The sequence below is a fragment of the Colletotrichum acutatum genome, assembly GCF_030867785.1.
Source record: "Colletotrichum acutatum strain CBS 112980 chromosome Unknown BDZ83scaffold_11, whole genome shotgun sequence".
Classification (NCBI taxonomy): domain Eukaryota; kingdom Fungi; phylum Ascomycota; class Sordariomycetes; order Glomerellales; family Glomerellaceae; genus Colletotrichum; species Colletotrichum acutatum.
This window is the reverse complement of record NW_026849005.1, coordinates 369,202-389,372: the sequence shown is the minus strand read 5'-3', so window position 1 is coordinate 389,372 and position 20,171 is coordinate 369,202. Positions and strand designations below refer to the sequence as shown.

Genomic DNA, 20,171 nt, shown 5'->3' with positions numbered 1-20,171 from the left:
CAGCAGAACCAGGAGCTCTGGCCCCCAAAGCGCTTTCATTCGATGTGGGTGACCTGGAGCTCTTGATTAGCCGCCCGACCACGACTTTTCGCCCAGCTTGAACAACACAACCCATCCACGACACACCAACACATCTACGACAGTCTGCGACCGCGAATACTGGAGGCGCAAAGGGGGGAACACAGCAGCTCTCGAACCGCGGTTGCAAAATACTGTCCAGTCGCTCGTTCTCTTCTGCATCGTCTTCATCACGGAGACCAACCCCCGATACCATACCATACCACACCACAACCACTCGATCACCTCCTTTCACAATGGCAATGGCGCCGAGCTCGCCCCGGCTGCCCAGTCCGCCGCCGCCCGCTGAGATCCAAATCGGTCCCAAATCCCCTTCGATGGGTGCGCAATCGAATCGCGAAGCCTCGCCGATGGAGCAGTCTCTCATCGAAGCCAACTCGAGGCGTCGCATACACCCGGGAACAAAGGCCGCCGACATGGCTGCTGGACCGCCGCTGATCCCCCTTAATGAGGTTCGTAGCATCGCACACGTGAACAGCCAAATTCAATCTTGTAATTCTGCCGCTGACATACAATCTATTTACATAGCTCGACTCGGCTTTCCAGCTTCAGGAGCATCTCGCTGCCCTCCATTACCACCACACCAAGAGCAACAGCGTTCCGATAACCCGCACAACCGCTATCCAGCTCGCGACGCCCCCGCCGGGCATCGACCGCACCCTCTGGTTGTACGAGCTGTGTCGCTTCCTGATCTCGCAATGCAACACCCTCATCGTCGGCTTCCTTTTCGACTCCCCACCCTGCAGCGCGGCGACGTGTCCCGAGATGCGCGCCTCAGAGTGGCAGTTTCTCTGTGCCGTCCACGAGCAGCCCAAGAGCTGCTGCGCCATCGATTACTGCTGTCACACGCTTGACTGGGCCGCCAACATCGTCACGGACCCCAAAATCTTCCCCTCGCGCTTCGTCGTCCTCTCCGATGTCCACAACAAGGGGGTCGCCGTCAAGAACCTCGTCAACGTCTTCCGCCGCCTCCACCGCATCTTTGCGCACGCCTGGTTCCAGCACCGCGCTGTCTTCTGGACCATTGAGGGTCAGACTGGCCTGTACGTCTTCTTCAAGACCGTGTGCGACATGTACGACCTCCTCCCCGCCGAGAACTACAAGCTCCCGCCTGAGGCCGAGGGCCTGGAGACAGCGACGGCGGTGCCTGATGCCAACGGTGGCGATAAGAAGCAACTTCCAATGTCCATTGTGAAGCCTAGCCACCGTGAGAGCCTCGGACAGAGCGAAGACGACAACTTCCAGCCTGTTGGCCGTACTGCCACGAGACGTCACGTCAGGGCGAGTCCCTCTGTTGGCAGTGCTGTGACGACAGTGGTGGAGGCTGACGAAGAAGACAACGTTGTAACAAACAAATTGCGGGAGATGCGGATCTCTGCCCCTGAAACGCTCGAGGAGGAGCCTGAAGTGGCCGACGTGCCGGTGATTGTTGAGAAGGAGATTATCGGGGATGCGTCGCCCACAGAAGAGAAGGAGGAAGCCGCAGCGGCAGAGCCTCAAGTGGTTGAAACCGACTACCCTGACACAGAATCCGATGCGGAAACAACTTTGGTTTACGAAGAAAGTGAGCGCGGCATGGCCCACGTAAACCAACCGCGGCCAGACTTAAACTTCGGGGAGGATGAGGAGGAGGACGTTCCTGCAACAGGAAGCGAAGCAGCAACAGAAGGTGCCGACGAGGCTAAAGAGGCAGATGACAAGACCGCAGACGACACTCCCGCTGCAGCAGCCAAGGATGATGATGAGTCTGGCGAGATTCCAGATGTCAGTTTTCATGACTTTGCTCAGGAGTCGACCGCCAAAGCAGACGAGACTACAACGACAACAGATGCTGCAGACACGGACAGCAAGGCCGAAGAAGCTGACAAGGCCGAGGAAACGGGGCCCAAACATGAGGCAAAGGAGGAGAAGGCGGAGGAGGGCGAGGGGGATAAGAAGGAGGTATGACAGAGGGATAAGCAGAAGACATGACAGAGGGAGGATGGGGAGATTTAATGACTTTGCGTATTGATGAATGTTCAAGTTACAGACTTGTCGCCTACCCGTCAAACCCAGGGAGTGGTGGTTCTGAGTTGGGCGGGATACTGGTAGACCGTTTTTCATCTTCTTTTCTATTATTGTAATGAGACGAGGTCCACGTATGTGTATAGTATTCTTCTTCATTTTGGAGGGTCTTCTCTTCAAGAAAGTCTCGTGATATTTTTGGTCAAAACGTATCACGAGGATGTGTTTGTATAAATAAGAAGGGAAAATAGGTTTCACACAATGTCTATGTCTAACAGAGGAGCAAGAAATATGTGTGTGAGGATATGAAGAAAGAGAGTGAAAAGAATGTCCAAGAAAGATAACCACAAAATTTATAATACATTAATCCTACTACAATGGTGTAGAGAATAATCGGATAGGAGAGGGAAAAAAAAGGGGGGCCGAATGGAAATGGAAACGGGAACGGAAAAAGAAGACCCAACGCCAAAATGCGTATGACCTTTGCCAGGGTATGGCGTGGCCTCTATGGGTTTAAAGATGTAGCCCTCTAGATATAAGGGGGAAGAATGCAGAAATGCCGCCGCTTTGTTTTGATCCGTCGTCCATGCTCGAAGCTTTTTCCCCTTTCGTTTTTACCGTATGACCTTCCCCTAACGATCACTCCCAACGAGCTCTGAACGAGCTCCTAATTTTCCACTCCATCTCCCATGATGAAAATCGTATGCCGTTCAACTTCTCAGCCACGGTGTCTGCCGAGTTGATCAGGACTTTCCACCTCCTTTTTATTTTTCTCGCTCGAAACTTTTCCCTTCCCTCTTTTCCCCTCTTCCCCCCAAAAGTTTGTCGGTTTCAAGATCTATGCAGCCTGGGTTGCATTCTCCGCCATTTGCATCTTTGCGAAAATGTGTCTGACTTCTCGAAGGTTCTCCGCCTGGGCGGATGCGGCGTTGGCGTTGCGTTCATCGGCAAAGGTCCGTACGTCCTGCAGGATCCGGCTGTAACCCTCGTCGTTGGGCAGCCACCAGCGCACACAGCTGGGCTCGTGGAACATTTCGGCCATCTTGGCGCGGAGTGATATCGGGTGAATATATCTGTGTACATTTCGATCAAAAGTCAGCGGGCCCTGTCCCATCGTGGGCGAGGTCAAAAGCAGAAGGCTGCAGCCAGGATTGTCCACGTACCCCATAGTCTCTAGCAAAGCAAACTTCTTCCGGATCCAGTTGTGATGTTTGGCGTCCTGCGGTAGGAATAACGCCGATAGAGCAATGCAGGCCTGAATCAAGATCAAACTGCCCCTCGGGCTCGACGGCCACCTCTCGACAGCCTCAAAGATTTGGCAGATGGCGTATGCGTGGCCTCTCAGCTCGCCGTATAGATGTTCCCGCTGCGTCGTCGATGACTGACACTTGTGCATCATCATGGTAGAGTTGAACTCGCTGGTAAGTAGCGTCGTCGAGAATATCGGGAAATCGTACAAGACTCCTGTGATAAACGGGTCGACAATGTCGTCTTCGCCTAGGGGGGGTGCGTGGCTAAAATCCGTGACGTAGTAAGCAGGGTCAGTAAGGGCGTGGTCCCATCCGTCTTTCCAGCCCTGTAGCGAGTTTTGCAGTCGTTCGTGCTCTGTAGCGAAATCTTCCGGTGTTATCTGGCCTCTGCTACCCCGGGCGAAGAGGGTAGACATTTCTCTTGAAATAACCCGCAGGCGACCTGATTCCGCTTCCAGTTTCCAGTGCAGACTGTCTGCTTCGTCCGAGACGGCTTGCTGATCGCAGTATTCTACAAAAGTTATGAACCACTCAGGGGCTAGCATCGTGGGAAAGCCGCCCATCATAGCGATGAAGATGTCGAAGCGTCCATACCAAGACACAATCATTCTACCAAGAGGGGTCTGCGTAGCCGTCTCAGGTGTGAACAAATGTGTCAGCATCTCGAACGCAGCTTTTTGATGCCCCATGAGGTTAATCCAGTCGCCCAGATACTCCTGTATCTTGAATTAGCCACATCTCTGTTTTTCATCTGTATTCGGGGACCGCCGTACCTCGATTGTGGCAAGCTGAAGGACGGTTAATAGCATAGCAACGTTATGCTTCTCTTTCCTCTTCAATGAGTTGAGCAGCAGGATGACACTCTTGTTGTAGTATTTCAAAAACTCCTCCATCTTGCCATTGGGATCTTGTATCGTACGCTGGTAGGCTGCGAATCCCACGACCGCGTACAACAGAGCCTCGTTCTGTATCGCAAAATTCGGCAGAATGACGCGGAAGAACTCGTGTGCGTCAGTGAGCATGCAGTAATGATAGTGAGTAACGTTTTCGCAGAAGTATTCCAGATGCTGCCGGAGGTCGGAGGGCAAATGTGACCAGTCGGCGTGACCACCTAGGGATAATATCGCAAGATCCGGCATCGTATATGCGGTGGTTGTTTGGCTGCTCGCGGTAGAAGTTGAAGGCGAGGCGCTCTTGGTCCCCTCGTGTGATGGCGTCTCGGAGCCGTGCCGTGTACCTCCTGTACGTTGCAGGTTGAAGGAAGAAGCTGTGCTGCTTCTACTCGGCCCAGAAAATTGTCTCTGAAAAGACTCTTCCTCTCCTTCGTCCTCGTCGAGGATGGTGTCTAGGCCGGCGGGTTCGGTGTCATCCTCTCCGTCTTCAGCATCGTTTGAAGAACCCGGACTGGCTTGCTGTTGAGTAGGAGCTCCATCTTTGGACGAAGAGCCCTGTGCTGGAGATCCTTTGGCTGCTGGCGGCTCTGGATAGATACATTCGCGGCTACCTTTTCGACACCCTATGGTCATGTTAACTATGCGACACGCAGACACCTCTTCGGCCAAACATACTATCGCAAACTGGCCGGCTTTCATCGCACTACCTTGAGTCAGAAGACTATGATCTTGCAGAGGACGCGGAGACATACCTTCACTCTTCTGCTCCTACACATGTAGCAACCGGACCGTGTTCGTCGATGCTTGACGTGATCTAAGCCTGAAGCCGACTTTCTTCGGTTCCTCGAGGATTTGGGTGCAGTAAGCCCAACGGGGTCAGGGAAGCCTGTGAAATATCCAAGGTTGGGATATGGCCCAGGCATGGCACCACCCATCATGGACATCTGAGCGCCTGGAAATTGGGGAGGATGTATGTCCTGCGGGCTTGTACTTTGGCTAGCTGCCACCCCCGTCATGGAGGTGAGAAAATGGTGATAGTAGTCCCCCATATTTGCGGCTAGAAGTGGCCGACGCTGTTGGTTTTTAGGTGGAAGGCAAGGGACTGAGAAGATCAGGTTTTGTGGATCGTGTGCTACGATGACCTTGCGGGAGCTGGCATGCTCTGCCTGTACTCAGAAGGACCGCAAATCTGTATCCCTTGGAGTTCGTGGGTCGCTAATCGTGACGGCAATGCGAGCTATGGTGGGGTGGCCAGACTAGGCGGAACACGTCTGAGCAAGCCAAAGGATGGAGTGAGCCGAGTTGTTGTTAGGGAACGAACTCCTTGAGGTAAAAAGACGGAAAGTTGTGGAAGGAGGAGCCGCCCGGATAGAGGGACGCGGTGGCCCGGCTAGGTAGATCAAATCGGGAGCTTGAGATGGCGAGCTGGTGGAATCTGATCCGGAGCATGGATACTGTTCCTTCAAAGCTGTAGCTTGAATCCGTGGCAACCTACGTATTTCATAAGAATGGCTAGGGGAATAGCAACGGCGGACCCGGCATATGTCGAGAGGGGTCTGTGGTTGTAGTTGTGAGCGGACTTGGGAGGGAGATTATTCGCTCCTTGTTTTGGGGGAAGTAGTGAAAGGGCGAACTGTGCCACTCAGAAGAGGGTCTCGGTCACCCAGAGCCACACCAGTTCTTTCGATAGCTTTCACTGCGGGTGGTGATGACGGTAGTGGGGCGCTGGGACGGCCACAATGTAACTGGGTTGACTGGAGAGCGGGTATCGCAGCTCGCGCTCTGTTGATCTGCTGGCGGGATTGGCGTTATGGCGGGGGCTCCTGGAAGCTACTACGCTAGGAAGGGAAGTCAAAACCTAGACAGAGATGGCGAGGTGGTGTTGTCTGGCCTCCGTGTCCGAATCGATCCCGGCAGAGCTCAAAAGCACTTGGGAGCTGTTGAGAATGTGGAGGGCCGTTGTGGTTGGCCTAAGCCTAGTTGGAACTCAAGGGCCTGGTGAAGCGCCAACTGGCATGAAGATTGGTCCTGAATATCGACGAGGAAGAAGAATACGCCGTATCGTGTGATGAGATACACGGCAACGGCTTGGTAAGTATCGATGTGCCTTGTTCCACTCACTTGGACCCGACAAGGGGATGAGATCGAGTGGAGGGGTTGCCGAAGAGATTCAAGCAGATGAATACGTCAGATCTGAAGACTCGAAGCCAGTGGTAAGGCCAAAAGTGAGACGAAACTGCCCAAACATGTGGGTATTGTAGCTGCGTTACAGCCAGAAGAGACGTGGAATGTAGACTCCAAAGTCAAAAAGTCCGGTGGTGCGTGATGGTGTACGGGTGGGTGGCGCCAAGTAGGGAGCGAGAGTCGACCAGATAGGTAGCTCTGAGGTGGCCTAGAGTATGTGACTTGCCGAAAATGTGAAATGTCTAGACGGTTGGACAGTCCACAACAGTAATAGTACTCTCAGGAATGGACTGGGATAGAGAACGGTTGTCCTGAAAAGTGATGAAAGAAGCTGGCGCGGGGTGAAGGGGTTTTTTGGCGCAGCCACCCTTGCGAGCTCTGTGTCTTGCTGGTGGTTCCCTAGCCTCGGGAGAAGCGGTTTGGAAAGACGGCTCTAGATTGATTAAGGTTCCGGGATGGCGCGTGAGTGCTGGGGCGGCTGAGGCGTGGCAGACGCTGGCAAGAGGCCGATCCAAGGCGTGATATGGAGTCCCGTCACCACCCGTGTCTACTGATGAACGTGGCAACGGCTGGTCGTCCTAAGCCCAAACGGCTGTGAATGTCCGGGCTGTGCTCGAATTGGTCTGGCCGTCTGCCCAAAGTCTTAGCATAGGGAGAAGAGTAAAGATCGTCCGACCCAGCGGTACCGGTAGACAGGTTCGACTCACCCCTCAGCCTGAAGAGATGGGTTTCCTCCTCACTTGCGTACAAAGTACAAAAGACTCTGGATCAGGAACTGGACTGGACGTCAGAACCCGACGGAAGAAGAGGCACAGATAAGCCCTGGCAGAAAGATGAGACAAGGGTCTTGTGTCTAAGGTGATGTAACGGGCCAAAGCAAGCGCCCAGGTCGGTGGTGGGGGCAAAGCTGGGAATGAGCTTGCTGGGGTTGGGCGGAAAAAGCAGACAGTTGAAGCCCTGTCAACATCTGGTTGTTGAAGTTTGATCAACACCAGGCTAGCTGAAAATGATGTGGAGGTTCCTGTTGTTGATCTGATGTTCTGATCTCGGATCCCGCGAGAGAAGAGCCGTGACAGCTGGGCATACTCGCCCTGGAATCGACATGGATGAGTGAACGGCGGCGTCCTCACTAGTTGCTTAGTACGACCCAAGTTGCACATACATCGCCGCCAGGCCCATCCTTTGAAACCGCGTTCCTTGAAAGCCTGCCCGCGCAAATTTGCCGTGTAGCGCAAATGCGTTGAGCGGCGCCAGCGTTCGTCTGGCAGTTTAAGAAAACCGCGGGCGCGTTCTTCTGTGCCACTCTAGCGCGGAACTTGTCCAAGCCCTGGCGTCCAGTCACAACTCTAGGCCTATAAGCTCGTGTTAAAAGGTCACTCTTAGACAATGTGGGCCTGGTCCTGTCTAAGACGGCGGAGATTGATGATGGGAAGCTCCCGTGGATCTGTTGACAGCTATCCGTCACAATTGGGGTGTATTGCTCGGAATGATCGTATTCGAATTTCGAACCATATGAGTAGTATCCGCAGCAAGATGTCGCCCGCCGAGTCCGAGCTATCGTCGCTAGCAGAATTCGCAGAAAGGAGTCAAGGACCCGTGGAACACAGCCAATTTGCAGCGGGACGAACGGCCAGAGGCACGGTGGAATGCCAGAAGAAGGGGACTGACCGGCAAGGCACTCATGGATGCTTTGCGTGTTCCCAGGCTGTCGGGGCGTCGAGCCATGGGCTTGGTGGAGGCATCAGGAAGAGGAGCAAGACGGAGAGTCCAGCACCCCTCATCAACCCTAGCCACACCCACACTCCACACCCACTTCCAGGTCTTGGGTCCCAGGTTTTGGTGTCATTGAAATAGTGAAGGGGGTGTCGTTGGAGCGGGAGCACAGACATGGGGTCGGGAGGTGCGGCCGGGGTGGTGTGGCGGAGGGCGCAAGGGCAGAAAACAGATGTGAGAGCAGTAGCGGCAGCATAATCTAGCTTTCTTGGCTTTGGGAACCTGATGCCGCTAGCGCCCATGCTTAAAAGGCGGCGGTCCTGAGGATGGGACGAGAAATGAGTTCAGGTCGGTGCCTGTGCTCAGTGACATGTCGCACTCGAGTGGAGAAGCTGGATTTGGAGAACGGGAGTCGGCGGGATCGAAGGGGGCGGGCGTTGACAACAAGATGCAACTGAGGGAGCGACTCGATTCAGTACTGAGCCGTCTGACGGTTGAGAAAAGGAAATCGTCGCAGCTGAAGCACCACAAAGCTAGCAGGATGCCAGGGGAGGGGACCGGCCCTGGCAAAAGGGTACCTGATTGAAAGTTTTTCCGCCCTGTTGGTTCATGTAATCCCAGTGCCTGGGCCGTTCCCCCCCTGTGGTCCCGAGAAGCTCGTTGAAATGTCTAACCTCCTTGAGTCTATGCCAGAAGAAGTCCCTTGGGTATTGCCTATCGGTACGTAATATGACGGCTACATCGAATGAACAAGAGGAGATCCTAGGGACGCGACGGCCGGTGTGCAAGATCAAGAATATCGATTGCTTGCAGTGAATACACCAACGGACCACTCGCTCGGGGGCGTCTGGCGCTGGCGCATCTCGACCAAAAGCGGGAGGGCAGTACCGGTCTGTGTACGCAGTAGTGTACGGATCGCAGTAGGAAAACCTCGTAGGAGTCGACGATCGAGACTGGCTTCCGTCCCAGGTCAGTCGGGGCAGGGAGGGCCATGCCAGTGGTTGAGGCCAATGGAGGCGTCGGTTGTGGATTGAAAGCGGGCACTGATCAACAATCCCAACATGCAAGCAGAGCGACATCGTCCCATGCCAGGATGAGCGGCAGAAGGCGAGGGTGGTTTCTTGTTCCGTAATACGTACTTTGCGCAGCTAAAATGGCAGCAAAGTGGGCGTGCCAAAGGTTGATCTGGCAGGGCTCGTTCAAGGCGGGAGGTCGAGCCTGCATTAGTCGATATGCAGCCAACGCTGTCGTGCGCGGTAAGGAGGATATTTGGAAGAGGAGCAGCTGGGACTTGGAGGATGGAGAAGTGTCCGGATTGCTTTGCACCAATGGCCAGATCCATCGAATTGAACATGGCCAGCGGGCGTAGGTATTGCATTGTGCAGTACATCGTACCCATTCCGTATGTAGATGTCTTGTTGAATCATCCAGATTCCAGTCGTGTCAAGATAGGTAGCTCGAGGTTACAGGGGGCTTGAATTGAGATGCGACAACAATGGACTGGGCACCGTTTACTTTGATCCAGGTTGGTTCAGACCAGGCTTTGCATATCGCGTGGCCGACCAGCCATATCGAGAAGTGAGGAAAGCGTGGGAGTCACGTGGAAATTGTGTTCGTCGTGTTGTATCGCAGCACAGGCATGATGGCATGGGAATTGCAAGACCTGACGCAAAAGAAAAGGCGGACGAACAAGGCATCCGCGGACCGGAGGAAAAAAAGAAAGTGGGGAGTAGCCCGAGTGGGGATGGTGAGTTTAAAAGAGTATTATGTAATTAATGTGCTGCAAAAGAGGGCAGGAGTAGCAGGCCCCAAGCAGGCCCTCTTGGATGATCAAGTCTCGAAACAGCAGGAGTCAAAACTGGACGGGCCGGGTCCACCTTCCAAGTTCCCACGATTCGGGCCCATGGTGCCGTCGGCGTCGGGGGCCTTTTGTCAAGGCTCAACCTGCCTGCCTATGGATCATGGAATACTCCGTAGGTACCACCTACCTTACTCCGTACTCACTTACTCTGTACGGAGTACTCAACCAGCAGGAGGCAGGCGGCCCACGGCACGTTCAACCCCCCCCCCCTTCCCCTTGTCTTCCTGCCGTACCTGCCTCAATTCTGCCAATTTGGTCATCGGAGAGAAACATGACATGGCCCCGTGGTCTATCCGAATGGAGTACCTTACCTTGGGAGCAAGGCCCTGCTCATATCCTGGACCTGAAAGCATTTCCATCTGCATTCAACACTCTACTTCAAGCATAGGAGGAGGGTCAAAAGGAGTTGGGGTTGAGACTCAAGAGTCATTGATAATTCGGTATGCAGTCATGTTCATGGATTCGAGGAATGCGCGGCAACGCAAGACCCGATGATACACTGGAGACTTGTATGCATTCGTCCAACGAGAGTTCGTTCCTACGGCCAAATATATATCAGTCAAGGTTTGCAACGAGTCGATCATTGGATAATCTAATGGCCAGGGGACTGCGTCTATGCATACATGGTCTTATGAGCCTCGGTCTTCCGTTGGACCTTCCTGAATCATTCAATACTGTTGTCTACTATTATATCTTGATACAGGAGTGGAATCCCACAAAATGAGAAGCAAAAATAAAAGAGCGGTGGGTGGCGGAACCCCAGTCAGCAGCACCAAGGCAAGGTATCCGTACCTACATTACCTCAATCATCAACTCGAGTGCCCTAGGTTGTCTACCATGTAATAGCCATGATTCCATATTCCATAGATCCAATGCCCCAAGTCATGAAGCTGCCAACATATGCCAAAGTTGGCTTCAATATCCGCAAGTCCCTCAGTGCAGAATTCAAAATTACAGCGTCCAACCTTGCACGGTGGCTTCATCTCCGCATTGCACCTGCTTTAGGGGCCGAGCTTGAGCAAGGAAGACCGAGGCTGGACAGGGGCCTGCAATATGTAGCGCGTGCTTTCAAATTCTCAGGTAAGATCCGGCTGGTAGGGAAAGTGCCGGCTCTTGATCATTGCGCCTTGCCTCACATCTCACGCTGCACACTCACACCACTTCAGTGACTTCACGCACACGGCTCCTCACAGTTCACTTTCTCCAACAACATCCTTCCCTATCACTTCTCCAACAAGTTGCCTCCTTCTCTTTCCACTATGCTAGTATACGGCATACGGCACGAGCTGACTTGCCCATTGTCCTTCTTCTCCTCACACTCTCTTCCCCACGCCGCCCCTAGCCAGTCAGATGTCGGTTTGAACTGGGATATGCCTCATTGCGGCGTTGCGTTATTGTGAATTTAACCTGCAATGACCCGATCCAATGGTTTCTAGCGGCCCAGACCGATCGAAGGTGCGCTGCAGCATTGTGCCCCTGCTGGTCTGGATTTTTTTCTTATCATTATTTTGCCTCCATTGTATGTTTTCTCGGGATTTATGCACATGTCTCTTTTCTTTTTCACTTTGTACGAAGGAAACTGCAGCTGCCACTGGCATACTTAGGTAAATACGTAGTATGTTTGGCTGCAGTCGGCTCATTCGTATGTATCCGTACTTGTCAAGCTGGTTTGGTAATACCTTGGGGAAGGTAACTCGTACACGTATCCGTCCCTACCATCTCCTTCCATTTCCCCGGCCAGCCACTTTCCGCCTCGTTCCGCCCCTAGGTAGGCAGGTACTGGCCCATGGGCATAGGTACTTGCTTGTGATGCATCTCGTGTGGCCACACTTGCCTCATTCGCACTCCTAGCTCGGGATAGTTGTGGATGACAATATGAGGTGGAGTGTGCTGTAACTTAGATTCAGCTGCTGCAATGCCATGCCATGTCATGCGCTGCACTGCATTGCACCGCATTGCATCCTCCCTCGCACACATTCACAGCAAACATTCCATCGCGATGCAGCAATTTCTAAAATAAACCACGGCCCCTCAACGACAGCGCCAGTTAATCTGGTCACCGAAAGGCGAGTTGCGGTACTTTCCGAGACATTTCAGCTGGTCCTGGACCTGGGCCATTACCGTCATCCACTCCATTCCCTTGTTTTGCTGCTTGCAGCTGTCAAGCAATCCCGGATAATCAGCCTTATTGCACGCCGCCACAGTTTAAACACACCTCACATCCGCCCTCGCGAGTCGCATCAAACAGCAAGCGCCTTGTGCGTCCGTGGCCAAAAACGGCATGCTTCATATGCATCTCTGAGCATCTTGGCTCCACGGAGTACGTCGTGCCAAAAAGACCAGCTGAGCTGAAGCTTTAGACTTTGCTGCGCCTTGCACTCTGTCTCAGTCGACAGTAGGTTAACAAATCGATCATCCAGATGGACTGCAACGTCTCATCTGCTCCGTGTTTGCCGCACAATGGAACCCAATTCTGTCCCTATTTTTTGCGTGGTTTGGCTCTGTCACGCCCGTCACCGCCGGCCCGGCTTCTAGAACAATAAATACCCCTCAACTTTCTTTTTCAGCATGACAGCCTGGCCTGGTCGTAAGTTTGCAGCGCTTCTGGGCTTGTTGCGTCTTAATCCAACCGTCTTATCCGCGTCGTACCGCACCGCACCGCAGTCTGCTTTGGCTCGGGAGAACCCGAGTCACGACGCAATCAGCTGCTCGAAGCTGCGACTTCGTACCATCCATGCTGTTTGCTTCAATATCAGCAGAAGCACCCTATAGCAGGATCTGGCCCACCGGGACAAGTCTTCAAACCCGTCATATATGACGGAGAAGACGCTTTATCCGGAAAAGATAATGCATGGTCTAATCTGCAGGATTTGCCACAAAACCGCCATCGTCTCGCAATTTTATTTGCAGCGCTCTACGTCCTACTTAGTTCCAGCGTCGAGGGTGTGAGTCGTCTACTACCTAGTATAGTCCCAAGCAGCAGACGCACCTCACATTCTCCCACTGTTCTTGGAGACCTAGGTCATCCGCTGCCGGCGCAGGGTTGCAGATTTCCCATGGCAAGGCACGCCCCGAGACAAGGGGGCATACGACAGGCCTGAGCCCTGAATCCTCTCGCAACTCTTCCTTCATTGCTTTTTGCAATACCCCACCAAGGAGGCGGTCATAGTTCTGGGTCCTTGTTGGGATCATGGGTTTTGAATCCGACTGCAGATTTGTTTCTCAATATGTCGGCCGCCTCGGAACCTCGATGCTCACCACTGGGTTCAACGACGGCCAAGAGTTTTTTTCCCCTACATACTCCCAGCACAGATTAGTCAATATTGTCATTGAGTAATGACCACAAGAAGCGCCGCCCGTATGCGGATACTACAATAAATCACACGCTGGCAGCCAGCTATGTGGCCTTCTCGTCTGTGGATCAACGCTCCATGACCGGGACGGGATGCGTCTACCCGTAGAAAAGGGGAATACGCCCAGACAGGACCCTCACAGAAGCACAAGCGTCTTGCTCAATAGTTCCCGCAGTCCGGCAGCTACGGCCCCAGACTCCCTATTCAAATCCTGACAGCGTCCTGATCCAGCATGGCCTAATTGACAAAGACGACTTGCGAAGTCACGACACGCATTTGACAATCAACCCACCCCGAAATGGAGAAATCTCATGGACAGGGAAACATGGCATATGGCTCTCATTTGGGATTAAAATCGTTGCAGAACGGCACTCGCGAGTTGCGAGAAGCGAGGATCAATCATTTGCAAACGTTCCAGCAGCCGTTGGACCGTCCGTGGCGCGCCGAATCTTGATCGCTGCAGATAGTTAACGGTAACAGCCGTTGGCTTATTCTGCTCAATAGTGCCATCAAAACGTCTTGCCCTTTCGAGGTTGACTCCATCGGATGAACTGCCTGCGAAAGGCTGGTAGTACCAGAAGACAGTCATGTTTGGCGGCGCGACATGGCGGATCCGGGTTGCAAATCACAAGTAATAAGATGGCTTGATATAGCCGTTTAGCTTTACACGCAGTGATCAAACGAGCACAGCGCCGAACGAAAGCGATATTGGCTCCCTTGCTCATATCCTAGCAACCCCCCGAAGGCGGGAAGCTGCTCGGTATTATAACAAATCAAAAAAGGCCCGCCCTCGACTCCCGCAGATCCGGAGAAGAGTCCCAAGTGCCAGGCATGGCTTTTGTGCCAAGGGCGACAAGCAGTAGAACATGCTCAAGTGCAGCCAGCCTGGGTGCACACCGTAGCTCTTCTGAAAATCTGTCAATTTGGGTAATGGGAAGCAGAACAACCATCGTTAGACTCGCAGAGTCAGTGTTTCCAAAAGAACGCAAACATGACTGTACCGATCGAAAGAGAGAGGTACGGAACTGAACAAAGAGCGCGAACCCGCATTTGGTTAACATGTATGCAGCCACTCGCCATATTACGAACGTCTTTCGTCCAGAAATCTAGCGCGAAAACAAAAAGGCCAACGATGCTTGGCATCTTACCAAAATTTGCCTAGCCAGGGCCTAGAAGGATCGCAAAGACGGGGGGCATGGGGGGCTCGTCCTCAGATGAACCAAAGGCTTCACATCATTTTTTACTCTGTACCCGTACGCTTTCCCATCCCTTCCGCAGTGGGGCAGAAGCGGCCAGCGTTGGCTTTGGAGTAATCTCAAGTGCCGTCAAGTGAGATCAGCAAAGAGGCCCTGCCGTTGTGGCTGGCCAAATCGACCGTACTGCGTAGGTATGTTCACCAAACCCATGTTGGCATATGCTCCGATGGCTAACTTATCTAAAGGATCAAGCGGATGGCTGACACAATGAGGAAGGCGTTTTCAGGTTGAATCAAGCGGACTAGCCTAACAGCATGTCTCTACTACAGCCCCATGTTGACATCAACATACATGGCTACCTATGAACAGGGAACAGATGTCATTGACAGCATCAAGGACGGCATATCAACAGAGGTCCATCAATGCATACCCGGAAGACCGAAAGAGAGAGAGAGAAAAAACGCATCTCAAACGAGTCATCAAAACACAGAGGCCAGACCTACGTCAGTCTTGGATAGAAGGCGCTGGCCTCGACTCCCTAGGAGCCACAGCCAACCTACTGTTACGGCTGTCACCGTCATTTCTCGCCTTTCGCAATCACGGTTCGTTGGCCATCATCCATACCCAGTTGCTATGGGGTCAGCCATGTCTTACTACGGGCGCAAAGGCCTCTTTGTAATTTCTAATTCTTGTTCCATGTTCAGGAGACTTTGGTGATGGTTTCTTCGAGATGCTCCGTATCTACTCCTACTCAACCAGCCATGTACCTCTCTACAAAATGGAGATGTTGACCTGAAGGAATCTGCGGCCCGTGGCTTGTACACCCCAGCTCGTGCTGCTCAGTGAAAGCCCGGTGTGGTTGTTCATCATCTACGACCATACTCGTCGTGCGCTTTGGTACCTTGATACCAAGTTCTTACCCCGGATGGTGCTGAGTGGACCAACCGCTCCGGGATGTCGTCTTTGCCCAGCCATGCGATCTCAGCCGGGTTGTGGGATGCCCTCTCTCTCATCCCCAGTCAAGGTCTATGTGTCCAGATTTCAAAGCCACAGTCACAGTATCAGAATAGCATCCTGATCTTCTCTTCGAAAATCGCGGCAAAGTGCCATCCGGTGTAGGGGATATTGATACATGCGCCTACCTTGTCAATCCCCGACGTGATTGACGAATTATTTTCGGTATTGAGCATCGCAATGGCCCCTTCCATACGGTACGTGAACCTCACACTTTGGATGGACGTGCGGCTCTTCTTCGTCCGGGCCGAATTCCTCAAAGGCTACCACCTACCTACAACGCGCGTCCCAGATGGGCCAGAGGCGCAGGAACGATGCAAATGATCTGCCGATATCTCAAAGCTTCCCTAGTCGCACAGTATCGGTGCAACCATTATCATTCTTCCTATCAGAAAGGCATTCGTGATCGATCTACTACACAGCCATACACAAGGTGACATTGGCTTCCTCTTGTTGCCCTCCGCTTCCGATGCTCGACCTCCACATGGCGAGTAACAGAGCTCCCAAAAACATCTCGAGAAACAGTCCACAGGTACTCGCATATATCACAGCAGACCTGTGCGCATCTGCCAGTGGGCAGATTGAAGAGTTTGACCAACAATGATCAAACCATACCAGACCGTATTTGTAGATCCCATGGAACTGGATCCATGCAGCCTCAAAGTTCTTTCGCGCAGTCTCAGGGACAGCCCGCCTTCGAATTTTCCGATCCGACGAGGGAATACTACTCTGGATTTGAATATCCAATCGCAACGGGCGTCAACGACATCACCTTGCCCTCCTCTCCTGTTGCAATGCTACCAGTTTGGGATTTCCTCTCGGGGATTATGCGGGAGACGCCCAATGGATGCTACGCCAGGAACGGACTATGTTCGCCAGCCCATTGCGACATTGCGATCAGACCGAGTGGCATTTACTCACACTGAACAACAGCCCAACTCTCATCCGTTGCCATCAGATTACAACGGGCGCAAAGCCACTCGCGGTCGGAGGCGTTCTTCCTTGGTGATATACGAACTAAGCGTTACAGTCACTCCTGCTACATCGGTTAATACGACGGCCGAGTTCGAAGCGGCGGCTAAAGCTGTCGGTACTTTGCGAATGCTATTGCGCCCAGAGGTTGTCGGATGAACCTCGTCGGGTCCTTAACATTTCGCCCCGAAAGGACGGGCTTTACACCTCCAAATCGACTTGCTAAGGTACATAGGTAATGGTTCTTCTGTACGTGGAGGCTGGGGGACGATCTCAAATTACGCCCCTCCCTCATTCGACATTAAATCCCAGTGCTAAAGCTTCCTGGAGACCTGAAGTTGATTCGTCGCACGAGACAGAAACCAACTGAAGAAAAAAAAAACAAAAGGCGCCGAGTCTAATTGCCGCTAGAGATGTGTCACCGCACCTCTAAAGTTATTACGCATACGGACGTAAGAATCGACTAGGAGGCGTGGGAGAGTGATGGGGATGTTGGCGTCATCCATCTGCTGTGGCTGATAGGGGTGTACTCCGTAGGGGTCGCCAGTACGTGGCATCTGCAGCCCCCGTGCTGATGGCATCATCCCGCTTTTCGCAATGAAGATCGCGACAGTTTCCCCTGCTTTTGTTTCGAATTGACGATTATACGTCTCGAGGTGGCCGTGGGTGCAGCTAGGGACCTACGGAGTACAGATACCAGTCACGGAACTGTAAATACCCACGCCCGCCACCCACACGTGCGGCGTCTCTGAAATTAGGCGCGGGGGTTTTGGGACCTTTTTCCCTTTGACCAAGTTTCGTTTCAAGCACAGACCAGCTTCCCTTGGGAGAGTATTGAATGACTAAGCAAAATAACTGTCTCCTGGTAGGAGCTAGTCACTTGATTATGCACGTGATACCAGTGTCAAACGCGCGCCGGGGCCGTAGGGGTCTTGGACCCTGCCGAAAGGGATGAATAGAAAGTTTCAGCCGCGCTGTCAATAGGAAGCGTGGTTCTAAAAAGGTGAAATGATGTGAAGCTCATATCGTCCCATGAACTGGAACCTTCAATTACATCGTCAACGAAAATAAAACATTGTGTGTGTGAGATTGGTGGTGGAGCTTTCCAACCACACGACCGCTTCTCATCACAACCCACCGGAGTCCGTCTTACAAGCAAGGGAGTGAGTGAGTGAGTGATCACAGGGAGAATCACATACTGTTTGTAAACAGAAAGCGCACAGCACACAAGCATTGATAATCCAAGAAACAGCAAGATCACCGGTAATAACAGAGAGAGAGAAAGAAGCATACTCATAATGGACCCAAATATCTCGGCATCCGCTCTGGGTGAGCCACAACACCTGGGCATCGGCTTCTACCTCCTCCCCTTCGCCACGTTTCTCTGCTTCCTCGTCCCGGTCCTTTACATCTTCCCCCCGATCCCGGCAACCACCAGTGATGCCCTCCGGTCAACACACACCAAGATTGGCGTTCCGCCGCCAAAGAGCAATCTCCGGGACCAGCACTCCGTCAGGGCCGACACCGGCAGCAGCATCTCCAATGCCGGCACCGGCAGCGGGCCCGTCGCTCGGGTCAAGGCGCTCTGCGTCTACCCCATCAAATCATGCCGCGGCATCGAAGTGACCCGCACCAAGCTCTTGCCGACAGGTCTGGAATTCGACAGGCTGTACACCTTTGCGCAGCTCAAATCCCGCTTTCCGGCCGCCGTGGACGACTCGGCCGAGGCGAAGGACGAACACACATGGGAATTCGTCACGCAGCGCCAGTTCCCTCTCCTCGCGACGATTAAAGTCGACGTCTACGTCCCCGACGCGACCAAATCCACAGTCTTTATGGAAAAGTCCTCCGACGCGTGGATCGTGATGCGGTTCCCCTGGCGGGAACCCGGGTTCCGGGGCACCATGTCGTGGGTGGCGTCCAAGATCCGGGACGGGTGGAGGGGCCAGCCCGAGATGGAGGTGTTGTTGCCGGTCGAGTTCCCGACGGACGCGGAGATTGCGGAGCGCGGGTATACCCGCGAGGACGTCAAGGTGTGGAAGGAGGTCGTGCCGGCTCTGAATATGGAGAAGGAGCTTCCTGGGCAGCTGTGTCGGTATTTGGGAGTGAGCAATAAGTTGGCGCTGTTCCGGGTTGATCCGGGGCAGTTGAGGGAGGTGTATCGGTGTGCGCCGCGGAAGGAGGAGGCTGGGTATCAACCTATTGTTGGATTCCAGGATGCTGTGAGTCTTCGCCTTTTTTGTTCTTGATTTTGCGTCCCCTCACCCCTTTTTGGGTTCTTCTCTTTTGAGATGGGTGAGAGATGGAAGATGAGAGACGAAAACGAGGTGACTTGAAGCTAACGAATCATTGGGGAAAAGTATCCCCTACATATCATGAACATTAGCAGTCTCCAGGACTTTGACGCCAAGGTGCCCAAGGACGACGAGCTGAAGCATCTCGACGTCAGGAGGTTCCGGTCCAACATCATTGGTAAGTACGATCCAACGCAGCATGAGATGACCCTCTCTCCCTCGGCTCTCTAGAGACTTGATAGTGGGCAGAATTTCTGGGTTCAAGAGCTTTACTGACGAAATCTCACAGTCTCTGGTGCACCAGCCTACGACGAGGAATCATGGAAATGGGTAAACTTCACCCAGGGCACCTCAAAGGTCACCGTCCCGGCCAAATTCCAAGTCTCGTGCCGTACCGTCCGGTAAGCCCCTTACTCACTCGATCGTCCTCTTTCATGCTCCTGAAAATACACACACACACACACACACACACACATACACACACACATATGTATATATATATATATCAACTAACACACCCTAAAAGCTGCAAAATGCCAAACGTCGATCCAGTAACCGGCACCCGCCACGGCGCCGAACCAGACAGGTCCCTCCGCAAGCTCCGCGACGTCGACGAGGGCGCACCGCGCATGGGGTGCCTGGGCATGCAAATGTGCCCGCTCTTTGAGGGCACCGACCGCGTCGAGTACATGCAGGCCTGGCTCGAGGTCGGCATGGACGTCTCCGTACTGGAGCGCGGCGAGCACGTGTACATTAAGCAGTGAAGAGCCAGGCCACCTCAGCTCATCTCAGCTCTCGCTCGCTCGCCCGCCTCATTTTGATCTTAACCCCTGAAGAAAAAGATATGTCCAGGCAGCGACTGATGAGATGGATCTGGCGTTGCTGGAGAGAGAGAGTTGGTGGTTGGGTTTCGTCTTGCTTGGATATGGTGTGAAAAGGCATAATAGACATAGACTTAGGGGGCCACAATCACATGCAGAAAGGAGAGAGTGTTGTAGGTTAAGAACAGGAAAAAACAAATTTGATTTCAAAATTTTCGCACTCGCAACCTCCATTAGGTATCATGCCAGTTACTCCCATAGTTCCGGCCTGTTTTGCGTGAGAGAGACAACCCGTCCGAACCCAGTGCAGAAAAACGACAAGAAAGCGTGCTCCGCTGTGGTATCCAACCAAAAGAAAAGTTCAACCCGACCCAGAAACCTCGTCGAGTACCCTTGCGCCTCTTCTTCAAACCAGGAGAAAGGAGGCCCCAATAGCAAACGGGAAAGAGGAAGAAAATTCCATCATCGTCATCATCATCATCATGTCGCGATCAGGAAGCTGACTTTAGAAACATTCACGAACAAACGCGAGCAAACA

The 20,171-nt window shown here is 53.1% G+C and overlaps 6 protein-coding genes across 6 annotated transcripts; 2 read left to right on the top strand and 4 right to left on the bottom strand.

The window, feature by feature from the left end:
• Positions 1-314: 314 nt before the first annotated feature.
• Positions 315-2,025, top strand: BDZ83DRAFT_748270 (Mob1/phocein; the record flags this gene model as incomplete). Its single annotated transcript, XM_060513589.1, has 2 exons — positions 315-530; positions 607-2,025. 2 exons carry the CDS (start codon positions 315-317, stop codon positions 2,023-2,025), a joined length of 1,635 nt encoding a protein of 544 aa, XP_060369571.1.
• A 447-nt stretch (positions 2,026-2,472) lies between these two features.
• Positions 2,473-5,520, bottom strand: BDZ83DRAFT_34346 (uncharacterized protein). Its single transcript, XM_060502473.1, has 5 exons — positions 4,978-5,520; positions 4,901-4,928; positions 4,106-4,848; positions 3,246-4,048; positions 2,473-3,155 (listed from the first exon to the last, which is right to left on the bottom strand). Exons 1-5 carry the CDS (start codon positions 5,272-5,274, stop codon positions 2,921-2,923), a joined length of 2,106 nt encoding a protein of 701 aa, XP_060369570.1. The 5' UTR covers positions 5,275-5,520; the 3' UTR covers positions 2,473-2,920.
• A 2,452-nt stretch (positions 5,521-7,972) lies between these two features.
• Positions 7,973-10,643, bottom strand: BDZ83DRAFT_727220 (uncharacterized protein; the record flags this gene model as incomplete). The annotated part of the gene is made up of 4 exons (XM_060512777.1): positions 10,295-10,643; positions 9,262-9,340; positions 8,797-9,014; positions 7,973-8,230 (listed from the first exon to the last, which is right to left on the bottom strand). Exons 1-4 carry the CDS (start codon positions 10,346-10,348, stop codon positions 7,973-7,975), a joined length of 609 nt encoding a protein of 202 aa, XP_060369569.1. The 5' UTR covers positions 10,349-10,643.
• Positions 10,644-11,056: 413 nt separating this feature from the next.
• Positions 11,057-12,123, bottom strand: BDZ83DRAFT_605391 (uncharacterized protein). Its single transcript, XM_060507334.1, has one exon. It carries the CDS (start codon positions 11,621-11,623, stop codon positions 11,375-11,377), a length of 249 nt encoding a protein of 82 aa, XP_060369568.1. The 5' UTR covers positions 11,624-12,123; the 3' UTR covers positions 11,057-11,374.
• Positions 12,124-13,731: 1,608 nt separating this feature from the next.
• Positions 13,732-14,046, bottom strand: BDZ83DRAFT_788865 (uncharacterized protein; the record flags this gene model as incomplete). Its single annotated transcript, XM_060515687.1, has 2 exons — positions 13,732-13,793; positions 13,853-14,046. Coding segments are annotated over 2 exons (252 nt in total), but the record flags the coding sequence as incomplete, so codon positions are not given.
• A 3,770-nt stretch (positions 14,047-17,816) lies between these two features.
• On the top strand, positions 17,817-19,576 carry BDZ83DRAFT_568341 (MOSC domain-containing protein; the record flags this gene model as incomplete). The annotated part of the gene is made up of 4 exons (XM_060504054.1): positions 17,817-18,740; positions 18,879-18,990; positions 19,102-19,213; positions 19,339-19,576. 4 exons carry the CDS (start codon positions 17,817-17,819, stop codon positions 19,574-19,576), a joined length of 1,386 nt encoding a protein of 461 aa, XP_060369566.1.
• Positions 19,577-20,171: the final 595 nt, after the last annotated feature.

Excerpts from the sequence above, each read along its gene's own strand:
- BDZ83DRAFT_605391 (XM_060507334.1), bottom strand. The coding sequence starts at position 11,623 with ATGAGCCGACTGCAGCCAAACATACTACGTATTTACCTAAGTATGCCA.
- BDZ83DRAFT_34346 (XM_060502473.1), bottom strand. The coding sequence starts at position 5,274 with ATGGGGGACTACTATCACCATTTTCTCACCTCCATGACGGGGGTGGCA. Across the intron at positions 4,929-4,977 it reads GTAGGAGCAGAAGAGTGAAG|TGCGATGAAAGCCGGCCAGT; the intron begins GTATGTCTCCGC and ends GACTCAAGGTAG. Across the intron at positions 4,049-4,105 it reads TTCAGCTTGCCACAATCGAG|GAGTATCTGGGCGACTGGAT; the intron begins GTACGGCGGTCC and ends TTCAAGATACAG.